Source organism: Zalophus californianus, chromosome 9 (assembly GCF_009762305.2).
Source record: "Zalophus californianus isolate mZalCal1 chromosome 9, mZalCal1.pri.v2, whole genome shotgun sequence".
NCBI lineage: Eukaryota > Metazoa > Chordata > Mammalia > Carnivora > Otariidae > Zalophus > Zalophus californianus.
In genome coordinates, this window is record NC_045603.1 from 18,481,523 (window position 1) to 18,504,310 (window position 22,788).

General features: G+C 40.7%; 1 protein-coding gene across 6 annotated transcripts in view; it reads left to right on the forward strand.

The window, feature by feature from the left end:
• The first annotated feature begins 3,467 nt into the window (after positions 1–3,467).
• The window catches only part of C9H12orf42 (chromosome 9 C12orf42 homolog), a 145,733-nt gene continuing 126,412 nt past the window's right edge, over positions 3,468–22,788 (forward strand). For 5 of the 6 annotated variants that reach the window (XM_035729275.1, XM_027594011.2, XM_035729272.1 and 2 more), the window contains exons 1-2: positions 3,468–4,498; positions 12,861–12,968. In XM_035729275.1, coding sequence (XP_035585168.1) covers positions 12,957–12,968 — 12 coding nt within the window. In that variant the 5' untranslated portion in view covers positions 3,468–4,498; positions 12,861–12,956. Of the gene's footprint in view, positions 4,532–12,860; positions 12,969–22,788 lie in introns of all 6 variants that reach the window. The other variant, XM_035729273.1, reaches the window with a different exon arrangement.

The following is a 22,788-nucleotide window of genomic DNA, read 5'->3' on the forward strand; positions in this document are numbered from 1 at the left end:
TTCCTGCAGGTTTGAGGTAAGGATTAAATGACATGGTGTATGGAAAGGGTCTAGTAAATTCCTGGCATATAATAGGCGTCCAACAAATATTTTTTTCCTTGTCTTTTGTTTTCTTTTAAAGACAGAAGCACAATTTTGAAGCCCTGGTATTTCTTCCTCCTTTATTTTGACGTATCATTTGAATTTGACATAAACAGCTCATGCGTACATGGTAAACTTTCTGGTAGGTGACATCTTTAGGAATCTGTGTTTTCTCCAGTGCTCAGGAGCTGCCGGCATTCAGTATTATTGGCAACAATTGTGCTAACATGCACAGCACAATACCCACCCTCTTAATTACAGAACATTCTTGCAGTAAAGTGATACTGATTCTCATCTGATTAATATTTATAGTTTTCACTTTTGGCTAAATGCCAGCTATCTTCATCATGTGAATTTCCTTGGCTTCCCAGCTCCCCTTTGCTGTCTCTCTTCCATTAGCTTATTTGCAAGAGCATATATCTTTGTTTTACCCAGTCCATAATTTGTGGTTTCCTTAAGTCACAGATTTTCTACCCATGAGGGGCCTTTCATCATCAAATATATCTAAATATAAGTGAGCAATATTATATGTGAACTTTATATGCCTTTTAAGAACAACACTTGAATGCTTACATTTCAGGGGGTGTGGGGAAGGGTCACTGTTCACCATACCTTTGATTATTGCACACAAATTGGTTCCCCTGGTTATTAATTAAGGGAGTACTGGACCACTCTCATCTGTGCCCTCCTTTTTGCTGTTTTCCTAAATTTTCCATTTGCTCCTCTTAGAAATCCAAAAATCTATATTCTGAGATCCAAGCCATATTTTAACTAGTCACTGCAAAGGAATTTGTGTTTCTTTCCACAAACTTTTGCAAGTGTGGGAAGGCGTTGGCCGTAGTAACAGCTGTGATGTACTTTGTTACATATTATCATTTAAAAATATCCAAATCCAGATGTACCAGAGGTGAAATTATTTTCCCTGAAGTAGAAAGACCATACATATTAAGGATTCCATCTTCAAAATCTCTTTATCTTCCATTTCAGTATGATTGTCACTGGTCTAACTTAAATCCTCATTAGTTTGTGCTTGGACAATTTCAATAGCATCCTTTTTTTTTTTAATTTAATTTTATTATGTTATGTTGGTCACCATACAGTACATCATTAGTTTTTGATGTAGTGCTCCACGCTTCATTGTTTTCATATAACACCCAGGGCTCCACGCAGTACGTGTTTCAATAGCATCCTAACTATTCTTCTTGGCTTCTTTCCATCCAAACTTGCATTGTCATGTCCAATAATGTTCAGTGATGACCCATGGACCATGGCACTGGTTTTCAAAGAGTGTTCCAAGGGGCATGCTAGGTTCCCCAGCAGTGCCGAGACAGTGAGATTGTGACCAGAGGGCGGCGTGTCAGGTCCTACCCCTGTTTCAAGTAGGGCCGTTCTGTTTTGATTGATTTTATTATATTTGTGTTCCTTGCAATTCTATTTGAAGCAAGCGTTCTGCTCTTGAAAATTTATTGGTCCTTAAGACAAAGTCTACCTTCTTTTTCTTTTTTTTTTTAAGATTTTATTTTTATTTATTTGACAGAAAGAGAGATAGCAAGAGCAGGAACACAAGCAGGGGGAGTGGGAGAGGGAGAAGCAGGCTTCCCGTGGAGCAGGGAGTCCAATGTGGGGCTCGATCCCAGGACCCTGGGATCATGACTTGAGCTGAAGGCAGATGCTTAAATGAGCCACCCAGGGACCCCGACAAAGTCTACCTTCTTGGCATGATATGCAAATCCCTCCTCCACATGCCTCCACACTGGCATTCCATCTTCCTCTTTCTTCTTATATTGTTTGACTTGCAGTGAACTGCTCACTCCTCATCCCTTTAATAGTATTTCCTGGAGTCTTTGTTCATACTGTGACATTTTTGCCTGGATTGTCTTCCCTTTGTCTACTTGAAAACTACATCATTTGTTCATTGAACAACTAATTATTGGGCATCTGCTATGTCCATGCCCTATTTTAGGTGCTGGGGACTCCTACTAATTCTTCATCGCCCACTTTATGACATCTCTGTGGTGCTATCCAGGCAAATTTATCTGATGCGTCCTCTTTACTTCCATGATACTTTGTCCTACTGGTATTTTCTAATTAACTACATTATGCTCTAATTTTTTTGTATGTTTTTCTTTTTTTGAGAGAGATATCCCTATGTTATTTATGGATATATTTTCCCCTCTTATCATAGTACTGATTAGTTGCTCAAGAAATGTTTATTGGGTAAATGAGTAAAGAAAAGAGGTTTTTTTGTTTTTTTAAATCTATTTACCCTTACTAAGCAGTGAGTGCCATAAGGGTGGGATCTTTGTCTAGCTTGCCTGACATGTGGCAGGTGTTCAATGATTATTCGTTGAATTGATGAAGAGTTCTCATCTCTGCTGTGAAGTCAGCAGCTGTTGGAGTAGGAATAGAGTAGATAAAAGGCATTTTGAGGTGTTTTTGGTGTGGAAAGTGCTCCCTCGGGAGGTTCGTGGGGTTGAGAGTGCCCTGGGCATACTCAGCTTTTCTGTAACAGTCTTGGGCAGGTTACTTGTATTTCCGTTTCAGTTACTTTGTTGATAGAGCTGATGGTTGGACTCAAATTCATCCTTCTTTAAATAGGAATGATGCCATGATTCTATGTATTTGGAAGTACAGCTGGCCCTTGAATAACACGGGTTTGAACTGCATGGGTCCACTTATATGACGATTTTTACAGTATTATAAATGTATTTTCTTTTCCTTATGATTTTCCTAATAACTCCTTTATTATCTAGCTTATTGTAAGAATATAGTATATATACATATAACAGAAACTATGTGCTATTTATGTTATAGGTAAGTCTTATATAGTATATAGTATAATAAGCTACAACAGTAGGTTATTAGTAGTTAATCTGGGGGGAGTCAAATACTCTATGTGGATTTTTGACTATGTGGGAGGTCAGTGCCCCTAACCCCCATGTTGTTCCAAGGACAGCTATACCTTGTGAATCAAAGAGCCTGCCTTCTCAGAACTCTCAACTTTAATCCATGAAAGTCACAATTAACAGCAGTTTTGGATGGGTAGAATTTTCTTTATCTTTCGAGCAAGTTAATACATTACATACTTATTTTTTTTTTCCTTCATCTGTTATGTCAAAACACATGTGTATTTGTAGAGTTGACGTTCTTTGCTTGCATATAAATGATAGGAAGAGCAAATAAATGGTGGCAACAGTAAATTTTAAAACTGTAATTTTAATCATGAAATTAGTCTAATTTTTATGTTCATATCCAGAAATCATAAAAGGATGAGAGAAATTGTATTTGATGATTTTGAGATTTTAGTTGGAGAAATACATAAGATAGATATTATCAACTTGTATTTAGTGTAACTTTAAATAAGGGTTTGGTTAAAGAAGAGAAAAATGGCTGGAATCAAAGACAGATGAAAATTTGAGAAGGTTAATGGACAGTTTAATGATTTCTTCAACACAAAGGGTTTACTGGAAAAGAGGTCAATTTCCCTGTTTCTTCAGAAAACAGAACTGTAGGAAAAGGGTTGGAGTGACTAAATTAGTCAGAGAAAGACTGCTGATTCTCAAGAGTCGCCAGCCCCTGGAATGAGATCTAACAAGACAGGTTTGGGATTTTCTTGACTCAAATCTTTAGAAACAAGCTGGGATTTTACCGGACTGGAAATGTTTTAGATATGGGTCTGGGAGGTCCAGCCTGGGATTTGGTGAATCTCAACTTTTTCGCTGCTTCAGGTTATTCTGCAGGGGAATAACAGTACTTAGCCGGCCCAGAAAGAAAACATGATATATTACCAGCTGTGATTAAAGCTTAATAACGCCTTGCTTCTGTGGAGTCCATGGAAAACTTAGGTAAGGGAGTTTAAGGGGCACGGAATCCTTCGGCAGATAGGAAGGACCTTTGTTGGTGACTCTGGAGCAAATGTAATCCCAAAGGGGACACTTGTTTCCATCCACAGCCTCGCTCTGCCCCCTGCTGTTGGCTACATCGCTCGTTGTACTCCTGGGTTCAAAATTATTTCGAGGGAGAGGAACAGGAATAGGTGGAAAGGGGATTTCAGGACCTCAGAACCACTTTCTCCATGGAAAATAAACCCGTTTTGATAAATCTTGGGACAATCCTCCCCCAAAGAACAAGTGTCACTCATAGTCTGATGTCAAAGGCTCCCCCAGCCTGAGCGTTGGGCGGCAGAACAAAATATCAGATGAGAGGTGGGGAAGTTATCTGTAACGTAGGTGACAGGAACCAGGGAGGGTCTACCCGCCATGCGCACCCCATTGTGGTTGCCCAACGACTGCGGGGCGCTCAGAACGGCGTTGCGGGGGCGTTGCTCAGAACGGTTCCAGGGACCGGGTTGGGCGGATCAGTTTCCCCGCAGGAGGCTGCAGACGCCGGTCCTGGGACATGGCCCAAGAAGCTCCAGGTAGATCCGAGGATCACAGTTCTCGCTTTCTGGGTGGGTTCAAACGGCTGGATCTTTTGCTGTCTGCTCCCCCTCCGGACACCAGCCACCTCCGCGAGTGAAGGCGGCTCGGCTGTCTTTGCAAAGCCGGAGGGGAGCGGCGAACGGCTGAGCCAGCCACTGTGGTCGCGGGCCCCCTCCGCCTGGCCTACCGTCCCAGGCCCGGGGCGGCCGAGGAGCGCCCCGCCCCCGCCGCCGCCGCCCGAACCCAGACGCACACGATCCTTAATCCCCCGCCCCGCGTTGCCCCGGCGACGGCCCAGACGAGCAGGTGATGCATTGACAGCGAGCAGATGGTCCCCCGCGGAGGCGAGCGCTGCCCACAATGCGCCCCGCGCGGCGATCCCACTGCCGCCCTCCCCCGCCCGGCTGGCCCTCTGCTGCCCGCATGCTAATACGGGGTGGGGGCGGGGCCACGGGGGCGGCCGAGGGCACGTCCCACCTTGCTCTCTGCGGCCGGGTGCACCTCGGCTTTCTGAACGCCCTCCCCAAATCCCTGCACCAGAAAAGTTCCTCTCTTTAAACTCACTGAGAGACACTTCTCCCCCGCCCAGCCTGCTCCGGCTCTCTCCTAATGCTCCCCAAGTGGTTAATTTCCATTGAGATAAACGCTTAACCCCCTCCTTCCGTGCCCTTACCCCCAGTCTGAAGCCCCTACCCGCATCTGCTCCCTGCTGGCATTTAATATTCAATCTTGGAAGACCAGAGGAATGGATTTACCATCTCACCTCCCCCCTCGCCCTTGCCCGGTCCCTGCTTCTAGAGTTGGCGCTGACACTTGCTAAATGTGGACAGACGTATTATTTATCTTACACCCCCCACCCCATGCTTCAGGATCTCTTAGGCAGCTTCTCTTGGCCTTTCTTCCTGGAATTTCAAAAATAAATCACTCTTCCCCGTGACTGCTGTGCTGCTCCCTCTAGGGAAACCCTCCCATTCACATACCCTCTTCCTCCCATTCATTTGACACCTCCCCCCCCCTTACCCTATTCACCGCTGTGTGGCAAATTGAGGCGATCTTATAGTAAGGGCATGAAAACTGCTAGGCACTATTCACAATTTTAATACTAAGTTCATAGCTGTCACATAAATTCATTCCCGAGCCTACCCTAGAATGGCCAAGAAGGAACTTTAAGGGAAGAAAAAAACCCCACAAAAAACAACACTGAAGACACTGCTATGGTGTCTTTCTTTGATTTGCAGGTGTTTTTTGAAACCATTACTACAGTAACTGTAGATAGCTTTTTCTAGCTGCCACATAGGGTGCTTTTTTTTAAAAAAAAAAAAACACCATCCTCCTCCTTTTTATTTTACAGTAGATAAAAAAAATGCCAATAGGCTTTAAAAAAAGGAATAGAGAGAGAAAGAGAAAAAGAGACTAGTGAATAAAGTTGGAATAATACCGGGTCACAAAGCTGTCGAAGCTAATGTCATAGTGCGGCTGCTGGGCAGGAATACAGAAAACTTCTTGTTTCTTGATTTTTATGGAGATTTGGTTTAAGGCATGGAGCACTCTCTGAACAGGTTTAGAACAAGTGGCAAAGAAAGAACTCTTCACAAGAAACTCCCTTCTGATGGGCTTTATGCCCACAAACACCTGTGATTTACAAAGAGGCATTGCAGAGGACAAAGGCAGGCGAAAGGGTCAGGCTATTGTGGGGAAATGATGCCTCATGTACCCATGGCCCTAAGGGAGGGTTGTTTTATTTTGAAACTTGTCTTGGATGCTTGCTATGCAAACTCACAATGAGAAAAGAAGCGTTAGCCTCTTCTAGTGGCTCCTAATGACTTCTTCAAATGCTTCTAACTCATTTTGAACTTTCCTTTTGATAAGTTATCAAACTAGAGAATATGGTAGTTGCCAGAATTCAAGGAAGATTGACTTACATAAATCTTGAAGGCAAGAAACCTAGAAATCATTTCATCAGACTTAGAAAGAAGTGTTCAGAATGCTCACTTGAGGGGTGCACAACATTTGTGTTTACTAATAATTTTGTGAACATTTTTTCTCCAAGGAGTTTGGTAACTTTATGTCAATTTCCTTTCAATTTCTTGCTTCCTCCCCCTTCTCTTATTTTTTGAAGTTTTGTTTTCTTGACTTCTCTTATGGCTTTTGCTCTCTCTCTCTGTTGTTTTTCATAGTTTCTTTCCCTATAATTTAGGGGGACAGGCAAAACGTGAAAGCACAAGGCAGTGACATAAAGAATTACATTCAAGTCAGGGGAAACTTCCTTTGGACAGGGTGGCCAAGGACAGACTCTTCAGAGAAGATCACCTGTCTAAAACAAGTGGGAAGGAACAGAGGGAGGAGCAAGCAAGCAGAGGCCTGTGCAGAGGCCCTAAGGCAGGAAAGACCTTCAGGGGTCCTGAGTCACTGGGAGAAGGCTGGTATGCCTGGCACACTGTGAGTGGGGACAGCATACTGTGAGATCAGGTGGAGACATTAGTCAGGACCAGATCATGGGAAGCTCTGTCAGTCATGAGAAAAGACTGGATTTTATTCTAAGGGAAATAGGGAGCTACTGAAGGATTTTAAGTGAGGGTGCTGTATAATTGAATGTATATTTTAAAAAGATCATTACTGCTGCTCTGAGGAATGTGGATAGAATGATGGAAAGAATTGGAAATGTAATAGCTGGTTAGGGAGCTGTTAGAAGGCTGTTGTAATAATCCAGATAGGAAATAATGGTGTCCTGGATTAAGGAGATGCTAATGGAAATTGAGAGAATGGATGGATTTGGGACCTACCTTAGAGAAAGAACGATAAGACGTGATGAATGAGAGTTTGTGAGTGAGATGATGGGGGAAAGGGAGAAACCAAGGAGAACACATAGGTCTGAACAACTTGCCAGATGGCACATTATAGAGATAGGGATGTCACATTATGGACATTAAGGACTGAAAAAGAGTATGAATCAAGAATTCTGTCGCAATGTGTTAATTTTGAGCTGTTATTGAGGAGGGCAAAAGGAGATGGTAGGCTTAGGAACAGACACTTGACTGGTCCTGGGCTGTTTCCCTAGGCTTTTCAGGATCAGTGATGTGGCTTGGTGTGAAGGCATGAGTGGGCTAGTAAGATTCCCTGCCTTCTGAATCCCACCTGAATATCCTGAGACAGCTGGTGGTTAGCATCAGAGGAGTTGCTGAAAAATTATGAGCTGGAGGAAGAACCATTAAGGATCATGATCAAATGGTGGATGTGAATAAGCAGAAGCTATGAAACCTGGTCCGGGGGCAGACATAATTTGTTAGAGGGAGAGAAGGTGGCTGGGGGAAGCAAGTTCATGTTAAGAAGCTGTAATATGTGACTAGAGTAATATTAGAGGGAAGAGCTATAAAGCTATGCACTTGAGGTCTTTACAGTTGCTTTTGATCCAGACTGAATCTCCTATCTTAGACTGTGAAACAACAATGACATACAAATTGCTGGAAAGGTGATTTAAGAAAAAAGGACAAACCACAAACACATAAAACTGAGAATGAAAAGAGGTCTCTAATATGTTAGGGGTTATGTTTGGGAAGTCAAAAATTCCTTCCTCCCCTTCAGAGTCCTGCTTCAGACAGTAAACATCTGTTTTGCATCAACTTATCAGCTCTGTTAATGTAGGCCACAGGACTCTCTCAGGTAAAGAGCTCCCTGGTAAAAATGAATTGGGGATTGAGGCTTGACTTTTTAAGCTAGCATGTGTTTCCTACTCTCTCCAGTCTGAATTGACTGAAGATAACTCACAAGTCATGGTGGAGAAGCTGAGTAGATAAAATAGTGACTGGCAGGCACATTGTCAAAGTGTGTCAATTCTGCTCACCATATAGAAATCAGGAGCTTGCCAGAAATCAGGTCTGCACTGTCTGGACACAAGAAGGCAGAAGAGGAAACAAATGGGAAGACTGGGTGGCTCAGTCAGTTAAGCGTCTGCCTTTGGCCCAGGTCATGATCCCAGGGTCCTGGAATCAAGTCTCACATCGGGCTCATTGCTCAGCAGGAAGTCTGCTTCTCTCTCTGCCTGCGGCTCCCCCTGCTTGTGCTCTCTCTCTCTGACAAATAAATAAAAGTCTTAAAAAAAAAAAAGAAGAGGAAGCAAGATAAAGACACAGAGTGAGAGATATACCCTTATTCCTTTTTTTTTTTAAAGATTTTATTTATTTATTTGACAGAGAGACACACAGCGAGAGAGGGAACACAAGCAGGGGGAGTGGGAGAAGGAGAAACAGGCTTCCCGCTGAGCAGGGAGCCTGATGCGGGACTCGATCCCAGGACCCTGGGATCATGACCTGAGCCGAAGGCAGATGCCCAACAACTGAGCCACCCAGGCCCCCCCCTTATTATTTTTTAAATTGTGTAACTACTGGTAAATTTAGCCCAATTATTTCTTGAGGGGAGGGGTGTTTGTTTCTAAATTTTCTCTTGAGAAGTGGAATAGAAGCTACTATACCTATAATTCCAAGGAAATAGAATGGATAAACCAGTTTCCTCTTGCTATAGTACACGTAAAGATTTAAAATATAATGGGCGCCTGGGTGGCTCAGTTGGTTAAGCGACCGCCTTCGGCTCAGGTCATGATCCTGGAGTCCCGGGATCGAGTCGCACATTGGGCTCCTTGCTCAGCAGGGAGTCTGCTTCTCCCTCTGACCCTCTTCCCTCTCATGCTCTCTGTGTCTCATTCTCTCTCTCTCAAATAAATAAAATCTTTAAAAAAAATAAAATATAAGAAAACACTATGTAGAATTTTGTGGTGACACATCCAAAAGCCTCAACAAAATTATTATATTGTATTAATAGGCAAAATAATTAAAATTAACTCAAAAGGAGATGGAAGACCTAGCTAGAACAGCAGTCATGATGAAAATGAAAGATGTTTTCAGATAATTAACTCTGAAAAAGGCTCTGAGCCCAGTTTTACAAATGAGTTCTTTCAATGTTTTAAAGAATTAGAAGTTCCACAGTATAGATCATGTTGAATTAACTAATTGGATGCCAAATAAGAGTACAAAATTTAATTATTAAAGATATTAATAAAGATAAGTTGAAATATATAATAAGGGTTTTCTATTTCTAAGGAAACTGTAGACTAATTATCCCATATTATTTATCTAAACTAACCAAATATGCTGGATAAAATATTTTAAAAACCGAGTATCAATGAGTTAAGAACAGAATAAACTCCCAAAATACATAAAAAGACAATAATTTAAAAGAAACAATAAAAATTAATATATCAGAAAATAAACATATAAATAGGATCAATAAAAGTAAAAATTGGCTCTTTGAAAAGGATAACAAAATTGATCAGCCTCTGGCAAGATTTGTCAAGAAAAAAGAGAGAAATACAATATAAATAACATTAAGAATTATAAAAAGAACATATACTGAATAGATTAAAAACACAGGTGGATATTACATACTCCTCAGTGTCAAATTTGGAAAGTTAAAAAATAAAAGTTTCTTAGAAAAACAAAATTTACCAAAATGGACTCAAAAGAAATAGAAAACATAAATAGCCCTATAATCATTAAATAAATGAGTAGCTAAAAATTTTCCCACAGGAAAAACATCAGAAGAAGATGGTTTTACCAATATAGTCATCCAAATATTTAAGGGGCAGGTGTTTCAATCCTATGCAAAGTCTGTCAGCAACCAGAAAAAGAGAATATTCTCCAAGTCATTTTATGAGGCTTACATAACTTGATAACAAAGCAAGGTAAGGACATTATAAGGGGGGAAAAAGTCAATTTCAACATGATCGTTAAAGAAATAAAACTAAATTAAGACAAAATATTAACAGACAAAATCCAGCCATATGCTAAAAAGACCAAGTTGTTTTTATTCCATGAAGGTCCAGTTGGTTTAATATTGGAAATTTGATTAATGTAACATCATTTTAACAAATTAAAAGGAAAAAAATGATCATCTTACCAGATGTAGAGAAGACATTCAATAAAATTCACCATTTCTTTCTAATTAAACAGCAAACAAACAACCCACCCCAACCCCCCAAAGTCTTTGCAAAATGGAAATAGAAGGGAATTTATTTAACCTGATAAAGCAATCTACAAAGAATAAATAAGTAAATAAAAAATACAGCAAACATTGTATATGGTGGTAGAAATGTTGTATAAATTCCTGTTTACATCAGGAATAATCAGGCATATATAACTTTTGTAAAGGCTGAAGCTTATGTTGTTTTGGGAGCCCCATTCCCTGATGGTTAACACCTTCTCACGTGTCAATATCACCTCCACTAATTTTTTGCAACTCCACATACCTCTTCTTTTCTTTTCCAGCACCTTTGCATGCAATTTCCTGTCTTAACTTCCTTTTGATTGAAGTACTTCATAGTTCAAGCCTCAATACTATAATTAAAAAATATGTACCAAAACGAAGATGACAATAAAACACACAAAAAATTAGAGACTTAGAGATTTAGGTCATTTCATTTTGAGACCTTTAGGTCTTTGGTAGTTTTAGGTCCATAGCAGAACTGGAAAGTAGGTACAGAGATATCCGATATACCTGACCACACAAAAGCCTGGCCTCCCCCATGGTCAATGTCCTCCACCTGACTTGTGCAGTTGTTTTAATCGATGAACCTACAATGACACATCATTGTCGCACAAAGTCTATAGTTCCCATTAGGGTTCACTCTTGGTGTGGTATGTTCTATGGGTTTGGACAAATGTATAAAGACACGTGTCCAACATGATGGTATGATATAGAGCATTTTCACTGCCCCCCAAATCCTCTGTGCTCTGGCTACTCATCCCATCCCCACCAATCCCTGGTGACCACTATCTTTTTACTGTCTCCGTAGTTTTGCCTGTTCCAGAATGTCATATGTAGGGCATATAGTTGAAATCTCAGTAAGTAGCCTTTTCAGATTGGTTTTCTTTCCCTTAATAATAGACATTTAAGGTTCCTCCATGTTTTTTCATGACTTGATAGTTTAATTCTTTTTATTGATGAATAATATTTCATTTTCTGGATATATCATACTATAATAAACCACTTGCCTATTGAAGGACACCTTGTTTGCTTCCAAGTTTTGACCATTATCAACAAAGCTGTTATAAACATCCATCCATGTGCAGGTTTTCATATGGACATGTTTTTAACCTCTTTTTTTTTGTTGTTGTTGTTGTTTGTTTGTTTTTGTTTTTAACCTCTTTGAGTAAATACCAAGAAGCATGAGTGCTGGATCATATGGTAAGAGTACGTTTGGTTTTGTCATTTTAAAACCTTTTATAGCAATCTGTTGAAAGTGTTTCTCAATTTCACTAGGCTTTCCCTCTCTACCTACAATATTCTGTAAAACTTAATGATTCCTAGAGCTCACAGGGGCCTGTGCAAGCAACACTTATTTGCTTTAGTAAATAAATAATAAATCTGTCTGTGGGAAAAACACAGATGTCCACTATTACCACAGCTGTTCAACACTATTTTAGAGATGTCAGCTAGTGAAATAAGATAAGAAATTTAAAGTATAAAGAATTGAAAGGAAGAAACAATGCTGTCACTATTAGCGGGTGATGCAATTGTTCATGTCAAAAACCCCAAATAATCTACAGGCATATAATTCAGAATTAATATGATAGTTGAACTAGCTTGCTGTTTTAAAAGTGTATAAAATTGGGGGAACCTGGGTGGCTCAGTTGGTTAAGTGCCTGCCTTCAGCTCAGGTCATGATCCCAGGGTCCCGGGATTGAGCCCCACGATGGGCGCCCTGCTCAGCGGGGAGCCTGCTTCTCCCTCTCCCTCTGTCCCTCCCCTCATGCTCTCTGTCAAATAAATAAATAAAATCTTTAAAAAACAGTGCATAAAATTGAATCACATTTCTTTTTCTTTTTTTTTTAATTTTATTTATTTATTTGACAGAGAGAGACACAGCGAGAGAGGGAACACAAGCAGGGGGAGTGGGAGAGGGAGAAGCAGGCTTCCTGCTGAGCAGGGAGCCCGATGCAGGGCTCCATCCCAGGACCCTGGGACCACGACCTGAGCCGAAGGCAGCTGCTTAATGACTGAGCCACCCAGGCACTCCTTGAATCACATTTCTATACTCTGGAAATTATTAGAAAAAATTTAATTTGAAAGATATCATTTATAATGCAAAACAACGAAAACCAACCAAACAAAAAACCAACAGTACCTAGGATTATATCTTACAAAAGGTGGTCATGAGCTTTATACAAAATAGTATAAAATTTTATTGATAATCCCTGGAAAGAAATATGTTCATAGTTAGGATGGCTCAACATCTTAAAAATGTCAGATTTCCCCATTGTTGCATCATTGTAAACCTGCTTTTCTTTCTCCATTCATCATTTATAGGGAGTTGAACTCACCAAATGGATGTCTAAGTGACATACTATGGAGCAATGTGAAAAGAAGCAGCATTCTTGCTGACTACATATCAGACCCTTTGCAATGAGGATGCAGGTAGTGTATGAGCAATAATACACTTTTATATTTTTTAGCTTCATTTCAACCAATAATTTTGATTCTTGATTTGGTGCCATTTGTTATATTTTGGAACATTTTCTCAGTTTCCATATTTATCCACATTATTGTGAATTATAGCATAATTTTACATGCCCTTATAAAATATATATATATATATTTGCCAGCCTAGGGATACATTATGCCTCGGCTAGGAAAACCCGGAGACACAGCCCATGTTTCCTTTACCATTCTTTCTTTTGTGTATTTATAAGGTGACCCCAGACCATTAGAGTAGGGCATGTGCATGCACTTTAAAGTAACTGATGTTGTTCCTGACAAGTTTTTCAAGATAGAAACTAACTTTCTGGTAATGTTAAGAATGATACCATATAGTTTTCTATTGCTGCTGTAACAAATCACCACAAACTTAGTGGCTTGAAACTACAAATTTATTATTTTACAGTTCTGTATGTCCTAAGTCTGCCATGGGTCTTACTGGGTTAAAATCAAGGTGTTGGCAAGGTTACATTCCTTTCTGAAGACTTTAGGAGACTTTCTATTTCCTGGCCTTTTCCAACTTCTAGAGGCTACTTGCATTTTGTGCCTTGTGTCACTTTTATTCCATCTTCAAAGCCAGTAACATCAGAATGAGTCTTCCTTATATCACATTACTCTAACCCCCTCTTTTACCTCCATTTTTAACCTTTTAAGGACCCTTGTGATTACACTGGGCCCACATGGATAATCTAGGATAATGTCCCATCACAATGTCCTTAACTTAATCACATCTGTGGAGTCCCTCTTGCCATGCAAGGTCACATTTTCTCAGGTTCTGGGGATTAGGACATATACATCCTGGGGGGACAGGGTGGGCAAGCTGTTTAACATCACTTCCTATCCCCTTCACCTGCTCACTCTGCTCTGGCCACGCTGTCACACTCCAGACTCAGTACTCACTGTTCCCTCAGTGTAGAATGCTATCCCCTTCAAGGCTGTTCCCTTTAATTTGTTCAAATGTCTGCCCAGATGTCCCTTCCTCAGAGGGCCTGCCTCTACCTAAAGTCCATTCTGTGCCTTTCAACCTCTTATTATGTTTCATTGTTCTCCATCGTGCTTCTCACTACTCTCCAGCTTCCCTTCTGGAAAGTTGGCCCCTTCTATTATAACTGACTTGATCACTTTGGCTCCCCTGTATCACCCAGTGTCTAACCCAGTGCCTGGCACATAAGAGCTCAAGTAAATGCATGAGTGAATCAGTTTCTTACTTTCATCCTTTACTTCAGCGAGCTGGAGCAAAATGAAATCTCCATAATTTGAATTATTAGTTGAATTCAAATTGAAGTACAAAATTAAGACAAAGTATACAAAAAGTGTACAATAAGTATTCACTTATTTCACTGAGTGCTATTTGAGCATATAATCTAAGTAGCCAGATTAAAACTAACATCTGTAAGTGATGATCTCGATGTGAAACACTAGGTATGTTTCTGTGAATGCCCCTACTATTGTAACTTTTGAGACTAGAGATTGATAATAATGATGACAGTAATAATTATCATCATCTTTGTTGCTATTTATGGAAATGTTTACTAAGTGCCAGGTGCTAAGTCCCTTACATGGATTATTTTATTTAATCTTCTCACTCTGTGACATCACAGAGTGTGTATTTACTGTTTTGTCTACCCCAGAAAAGTATTCCCCCTACTCAGCACTTCTTTTGGGAAACTACTCTTACCCACTCCCACCGAGTGGCTCTAGGGGTAGCCCAACCACAATACCCTGGCTATGGATGGTTGTGTGACCTTGTTTGGACCAATCAGAGTGGGAGTCCAGAGGTTGACACATAACCTCAGTCAAGCTGGTCAGAATTCTTCCCATCAGTGTTTGAGCTCAGGCTGGGAAGAGAAGTTTCCTTTTTCTCTTGGGTCAAAAACTGCCAAGGATATGAGCCCACAGCTGCCTGTGGTCTGTGGAGAAGTAAATCATCAGAGAAAATGGAACAGAGATGGGAGTTGAGAAGTCCTCACTTGTACATGATAAATTTTTATTTTCTCTGTTTTATAGATGAACAAGCATATCTCAGAACAGTTAAATACTTGCCAGAGCTCAAGGAGCTAGTAAATAGTAAACGAGGGAATTTGACCCTAAGTCAGCCTAACTGCAATATCCATCTTTTCTTTCCCTTTGCTGTACTAGGTCCTGGTACCCCAGATTCATAAAAGCTAGCTACTCTTGCCATTCTATTTGGTTTCTGAAAACACACAGCGGGAAAAATGCATGTTCTGTAGTACTAGGAGGGGACAATTTTTTTTTTTATCATCTACACATCTTATATTCTGATACATTTGTTCATTCGAGGCTCAAGCACTGGCTAGAATGACAAATAGTTTCCATATTTTGTACTAATTCCAGTGGAGTGGGAGTGGCTACTTAGACCTTTGTGTTGAGAAGGATTCTGAGGCTTCATCTGGGCTAGCAGAAGAGGAAGTGGAGTGAAGAAATGAGCTACTTGTTATCTATATGTTTCATAATGTTTGATAATTTGGATTACATTTTGGAACTATTGAGCTATAAATTGTAGCATACACATGTTTCAGGGAGTGTTGAAACAAGGACTCTCATTTTTCAGTTCAAAGAATGTTTCAGTTTTTAGCCAGGGGCTCACCTGTGTACCAGACCAAATCCCTCTGTTCATTAACAAGCACCTTCTTCTACAAAACTCCCAGACAGTCTTATCCCACAGTGGTAGGGGCAGCAACATGACCTGAATTTTTAGATTCTAGAGCAGAATGTCATTTATAGGGACCCCTCTTTTCTGGTGAGGGGGATGCTAAATCACAGCCACCCTGAAAAATTGTCATGCTCTGGTATTGTTGAACATTTTCTTACAAATTGGGCCTCACATTTTGTTGGGTGGAAGTTCTATTTCTTCATCTTTGGCCCAAGTTACTTAGCAATGGCCAATCAAACTATGCACCCACCATATTGTTTTGCATGTTTGACTAGAACATTGACAGATTAATAGGAAGGGTAAATAGCAAAGCACAACTGCAGGGGCCCAGTGTGGGGGCAGCAGGATTGACTGCTCCGGACTTTGTTGTGTTTGCTCAGAGGAAGCCGCAGCAAAAGCCTGCTGGGAGGAGGTGACCCGGGTCATGGGCGTTTGTTTCTTGTCTCTATAGAAGACAATTGTCTTCTCAATGGAAGATGGCTTTTTCTGAATCTACATGGTTCCACCGAGGAGGAAGCATTTGCCATTCTAGGGTGCTCGCTAAAACACACAAGTACAAATAAAAGGGCCACACAAAAGTTCAAATTTACTGTATTCCCCCCAGAGAATCCTTTGTCTTAGGTAAACCAGGAGAGAAGTCTAACTTTGCAAAGTTTATCTAGAGGGTCTCTAAACCTTCTCCTCTTCACGGTTAACTCCCAATATTTGACGTCTATGAAGTTTTTATGAAGTTTCAAAATGATCCAGCCACCTTCCCATACCCCCAATTGATGAGGGCAGAATCCATTAACATTTAGCACTATTGACTTTGTAGACTCTAGCTTTGCTGGAAAGCTATTTCAATCTCAAAATTGCTCTATTTGGAATTAATATGAATGAAATATGTTCATGGTGAAGAAAAATCTGCTTTGGGCAAAATTGAATCAACCAAAAGTAGTGTTGTGGCTTTATTTAAAGGTGAAAACTATGTTTCTGGTTGATAGATTTTTTGAACATGGCTGATTTTACATTTGTAGAATTAGAGGAGTTTTTAGAATCAGGTTTACTTCTAATAAAAGATTTCAAAGGGTTCCACATTGATTTTTTATAAATATTTCTTGATCTTTCTCTGTGTCTGTTTCTCTCTCTAATACATATAATATATAATAATATATTTTGTAAATAAATAACATGTAATAATTATTATTGCTATATACATATCTATATTCTCTCTCTCTCTCTTTCTCTTTCTCTTTCTCTCTCTATCATCTATCTACCTGTCTGTCTATCTAATCAGCCAGACCTTCTTCTGGATTTGTGGGAAAGAGGTGTGGACAGATGGCATTTTACAATTCCTCCTTTTGGTACTTTTAATTAATTTTGCTTTGTCATGCCCGAATGGCTGTGAACTGTATTCCACTATCTCTTTCATCTTCACTTCCTTCTCTTTTCTCTACACTTTTGCTTACTTTTCTCTTCTGCCTTCCATCTCCCTAGAGCTCAGGGCTTGGGAATTGTACATAAGTGTTACTGGTGGTTTGGTGGAAGTCATTTTAATTCCTGGCTATTTCCTTCAGATTCCATTGAGCTTTATGTACCTCTTCAACAGAAAACCCACCATGGGTGGGGGAGGGGGGGGAAACACAAACTCAAAAAACTCCAAGCAATAAAAACTTTCCATGACACTAAAAACCAGGGCCAATCTGAGTATGAAGAAAAACCAAGGCAGCTGCACTGATATGAGAAGCACCCTTTTATTCCATTAAAATCAACTGACTCAGTGCTGCTCCAAGGCTAGTTCTTGTCCTTAGGGAGCTGACAGTCTTGGGTTGAGTCATGGGACAGATAATTATCCAGAGAGTTACAAAACAGCACATCAGTGCCATGCTAGAGTGACCCCAAGAGGCTGAGGACAGGCACAGAGGAGGCACCAACTATAATTTCTCAAGATACTAAAAGATGCATGCATAATTATGTGCCTCTGTATTGTAGCTTAATTTAAGCTCCTTTGCAGGGCATAAAACCAAGAGCAACTATTTAATTGATGCCTGTATTGTAGACACATCATAAGCCTTGGGGAAAGAGCATTTGACTGTGGATGTAGAAATCGCATCCCTCATAGTCACTGTGTAGAGTGTGAGCCTGACACTGATCCTGGGACTCCACGAGTACCTGTGGAATGAATAGATGGAGGACACAAAGCCCAAAGACCTTAATTACCACTTATCAGCTGTGTAAATTTTAACATGGCCCTGGGTCTCTCCGAGTGTCCCATTTCTTTACCTCTCAGATGACTCTATAATGTCTACCCACGTTCCAGTATGATCATAGAGTCAAGTCCTATTTATTGAGCACCTACCATGTGGGAGGTACTAGTCTAAGGATTTTTCATATGTTTACTCATTTCATCTGAGTATGAAATATGAGTGTGAACAAAAATATTAGGAAGGTAATATTGTTATCCCCACTTTATAGACGATTATGTGTCATCAGTTTTTTTGTGGACTATAAAGTCCTGTATCATTTAAATAAAAGGCTTTGCCATTAATATCGTTAATATTTCCAAAGGCAAAAGCATGGGAATAGTCCTCTAGGAGGTCCTGTCTCTTGTCTGTGACTCTGTGGCTGTCCCACACTCAGTTCTCACTGTGAGAATATTTTTGGCATCCATTTTAATTAAGGATCTTTGGATCACAAAGAAGTAAAAGCCTTTCAAATTTTCAGGAAGAAAGATAGGTCTTTATTTTGAGTATATGTGTCCCTGGAATTGGAAAGCCAATTCCCAGAGAGCCAGCAGGACTGGCTACCCTGTGAGGGACCAGCTTCTCTTTGACTCTCTCTGGTGGGCACAGGGCTTCTGCTCCCCCTAATGAGTCCTCCATTCTCCTCTCTCTTCAGTGGCGTCTTTGTTTTTTTCACCATTGTGCTTTGTTTGTGGTCACCAAGGCCCCCCAGTCCCAGTGTTGCCTCATGACCTTTCAGCATCTTCTCCCAATTCTTGGGGTTACCTTCCCACCATCCTCATTCTAGTTTCTGACATTGGTCCAGTGTATTTTCTCATAGGAAGTCATGTCACAGCTCTCTAGTCACTGATGGTTTGAACAGCTGGAGTAAAGAGGGGCCAACAGTGTTCCGTGCCCTCGAGCCTGTTGGGGGCAGTGGCTGGTGCCCTTCTGGAAAGAGAGGAAAAAGGCAAACCCGAGATGGACATCTGTCCTATATCTTACTCCTGTCCAGCAACTAGAACTGAAGCATTAATTTTATTGTTTGTTAAATGTACCCAGTAGAGCTTTTTACTGAAGAGTCTCACATTACAAAGGAAAGTGGTGGATAGAACTTTTTTTTCTTATTAGTTTCAGCGGTAGAATTTAGTGATTCATCAGTGGCATATAACACCAGTGCTCATTACATCAAGTGCCCTCCTTAATGTCCATCACCCAGTTACCCCATCCCTCCACACACCTCCCCTCAAGCAACCCTCAGTTTGTTTCCTAGAGTTCAGTGTCTCTTACGGTTTGCTTCCCTCTCAATTTTCATCTTACTATATTTTTCCTTTCCTTCCCCTATGTTCATCTGTTTTGTTTCTTAAATTCCACATATGAATGAAATTGTATAGTATTTGTCTTTATCTGACTGACTTATTTTGCTTAGCATAATACCCTCTAGTTCCATCCATGTCATTGCAAATGGCAAGACTTCATTCTTTTTGATGGCTGAGTAATATTCCATTATATCATTTTATACACACACACACACACACACACACACACCCCACATATTCTTTATCCATTCATCTGTCGATGGACATCTGGGCCCTTTCCATATTTTTTCTGCTGTGGACATTGCTGCTAGAAACATTGGGGTGCATTCAGCCCTTCGAATAACTATGTCTGTGTCCTTTGGATAAATACCTAGTAGTGCAATTGCTGGATCATTGGGTAGCCCTATTTTTAACTTTTAAGGAACCTCCATACTGTTTTCCAGAATGGCTGCACCAGTTTGCATCCTCACCAACAGTGTAAGAGGGTTCCCCTTTCTCTGCATCTGCACCAACATTTGTTGTTTCCTGACTTGTTGATTTTAACCATTCTGACTGGTGTGAGGTGGTAGCTCATTGTGGTTTTGATTTGTATTCCCTGATGGATAGAACTTTTAAGGCTTGTTTCTAATGAAAAAAAAAATTGAATGAAAACTTTGGGTTTTAATCTGTGGGTAGTGACCTTCAGTTTAAAAGAAGAAAATGGTCTTGGGGTAATGACTTCCCAGATTTTAAGTCCAATTAGAGAAGGTGCAATGATTTTGTAGTGTCTGTGTTGTAAACAATTAGCAGCAGGCTATGCAATCGATTTGATGGGTTACTACCTACATTTTATTTATTCATTTATTTATTTTTTAAAGATTTTATTTATTTATTTGACATAGAGAGACACAGCGAGACAGAGCGAGAGCACAAGTAGGGGCAGTGGGAGAGGGAGAAGCAGGCTCCCCACTGAGCAGGGAGCCCGATGTGGGGCTCCATCCCAGGACCCTGGGACCATGACCTGAGCCGAAGGCAGATGCTTAACGACTGAGCCATCCAGGCACCCCAACTACCTACTTTTTAAAAATGGAAAATAAACAGAAAAGAATAGAGGTCAATGTGCTGTGTACATGATGAGGTATTCATTGTTTCCTGACACTTTTATTGCAGTAATCTATGTGTGGCAGTGTTCACTGGTCATGATGGAAGATACATTTCTTACTATGGAATGTGACCAAAGGACTTGAAAACTACTGATAGTGGTTAACACCTGGGTCTGGGGCCCTATAACTCCTGGTTCAAATCTTGACTCTACCATTATGGAGCTGTGTTACTTTGCCTCATTAAGCCACAGTTTCCTCTTCAGTAAAATGGGTTAAGAAGACTTAACTCATGCACTCAAGATACTAAGATAATGTGGGGAAGTGTTTAGCATAGCACTTAGCTAAGTGGTAGCTTTTTTTTTTTTTTAATGAAATTGACCCCTGCTAGTTGTTTACTTGATTGAGTATGGGAAGTTTCTGGAAATTCTCTACATTCAAGATGTGGATAAGCATCAGGAACTGGGAAATGGATCACAAAAAAAAAAAAAAAGAGCAGAGAAAACATATGACATTTTAATGTTATCTGGAAAGTCAATTTGTAGGTCCCCTCATGTTCTGGGTGACTTCCAAGTCTCTTTTTCAATGCAACCATCAACAATATTTATATTAAATATTGTTACAAATGTCCCCAAGCCAATCCTCAGAGATTTTTGAGAGAAAGTAGGGGAAATGGTAGCTCATGGGCTGTGTGAGGAAAAGGAAGAGATGGAGAATAGTCCATTAGGGCTGTTATAACAAAATACCACAGACTGGTGGATTGTAAGCAACAGAAATTTACTTCTCACAGTTTTGGAGGTTGAAGTCCAAGATCAGGGTGCCCGCATGATCGGGTTCTGGTGAGGGCCCTCCTCTGGCTTATGGACTGCTGATTTCTTGCTGTGTCCTCACGTGGTGTGAGGGGACCTCTCTGGGGCCTCTTTTATAACAGCCCTAATTCCATTCATAACACTCCTCATGACCTAAGCACCTCTCAAGGGTCCCATCTTCTAAGGCCATCGCACTAGGCATTAGGATTTCAACATATGAATTTGAAGTTTGGGGGGCAGACACAAACCTTTGATCATAGCAGTAATGCAATAAGATGGTTGTATTTCAGCTACTTACTGGTGCACAACAAATGCCTCAAACATAAAACAACAATCATTCTACTATGCCCATTAATTGTGTGAGCCAGGAATTCAGCCAAAGCACAGGGGGATAGCTTGCTTCGGTTCCATGATGCTTGGGGCATTATCTGGGAGGACATGAAAGCCAAAGTTGACTCAAATGGCTGGATACTGGAATGGTCTGGAGACTTCTTCACTCCCTCTGCCTGGCATCTGGGCTGAATGACTTGAAGGCTAGGTCAGTCAGCACATCTACCTGTGGTTTCCCCATGTGATGTGAATTTCTTCATTGTATGGTGGCCTCAGGGTGGTCAGACTTATGTGGTGGCTCATATCTCCCAGCACAAGTGTTCCCAGCAGGTAAGGAGGAGGCCGTATTGCCTTCTGTCACTTAGCCTCGTGCATCACGTGGCATCCCTTCTCCTGTGCTCTATTGGTCAAAGAAGTCTTGCCCAGATTCAAGGGGAAGGGACACAGACATGTCCTGGCATCAGGAAGAATTTGTGACTCCATTCTAAAGCCACGACAGGGTCAGATGGAGAGGACATTTGAATGCAGAAATTAAAAGGTGGTTTTAGATGTGAAAGGTGGTATCATAGAGAGTCTTCAGTCAGGCCCATGACTTTCATGTTCTTGCCATAAAAGGGCCACAGACAACTCGGGAGGAAAAACAGAGAGGCAAGAAAGAGTCATTGATATTTGATTTTACATTGTCACTTGAGATATTTTCGGAATGGACTGAGCTCCCCCTGACAACTGGCTCTGGTTAACTCAGAAACAAATTCGCATTTTGTGACCCCTCTCCTCCAAAGGGAACATCTGGGAGAGGTGGAAGGTGATGATGAGCTGCTGGGTGCCGGAGTGCTTGCCTCGTGCACTGCTGTAAAGATGTGGACAGTCAATGGGGACAAAGTTTATCTAATGACCATCAAAACTCCCCTCCATCTCTCTGTTCTTTCCATATTTTAAAGTAGGCTTTATTTTTACTAAAAGTCTGTACTTCACAACAATGGAGTGGGAATTAGAACAATTCCTGGTTTTAGTTCCAAGTTCATCACTAAATGTTTGCATGACCCTGGGCAAACCACTTCACCTGGCAGATCATGTGCTCTGTGAGGTCACTTTCCGTTCTCAGTGACTGATTTTATGCCTTCCCAAATGGGCCAGATTTGTTAATTTTATGAGCAAACCAAGCTATACATAATGCATTTTGTATCCATAAACGGAAAAAGTAACTTTCCATCTGTAATTTTGCCTGTCAAACGAGCACATATTAAAAACTGAATGTGGCTGAAGGGCATTAATATGGGACTCCTGTTCTGTGTAATGGCTGCAGCTTTTCTGGAAAGCAGTTTGACTCGATTTTATGTACCAAGTA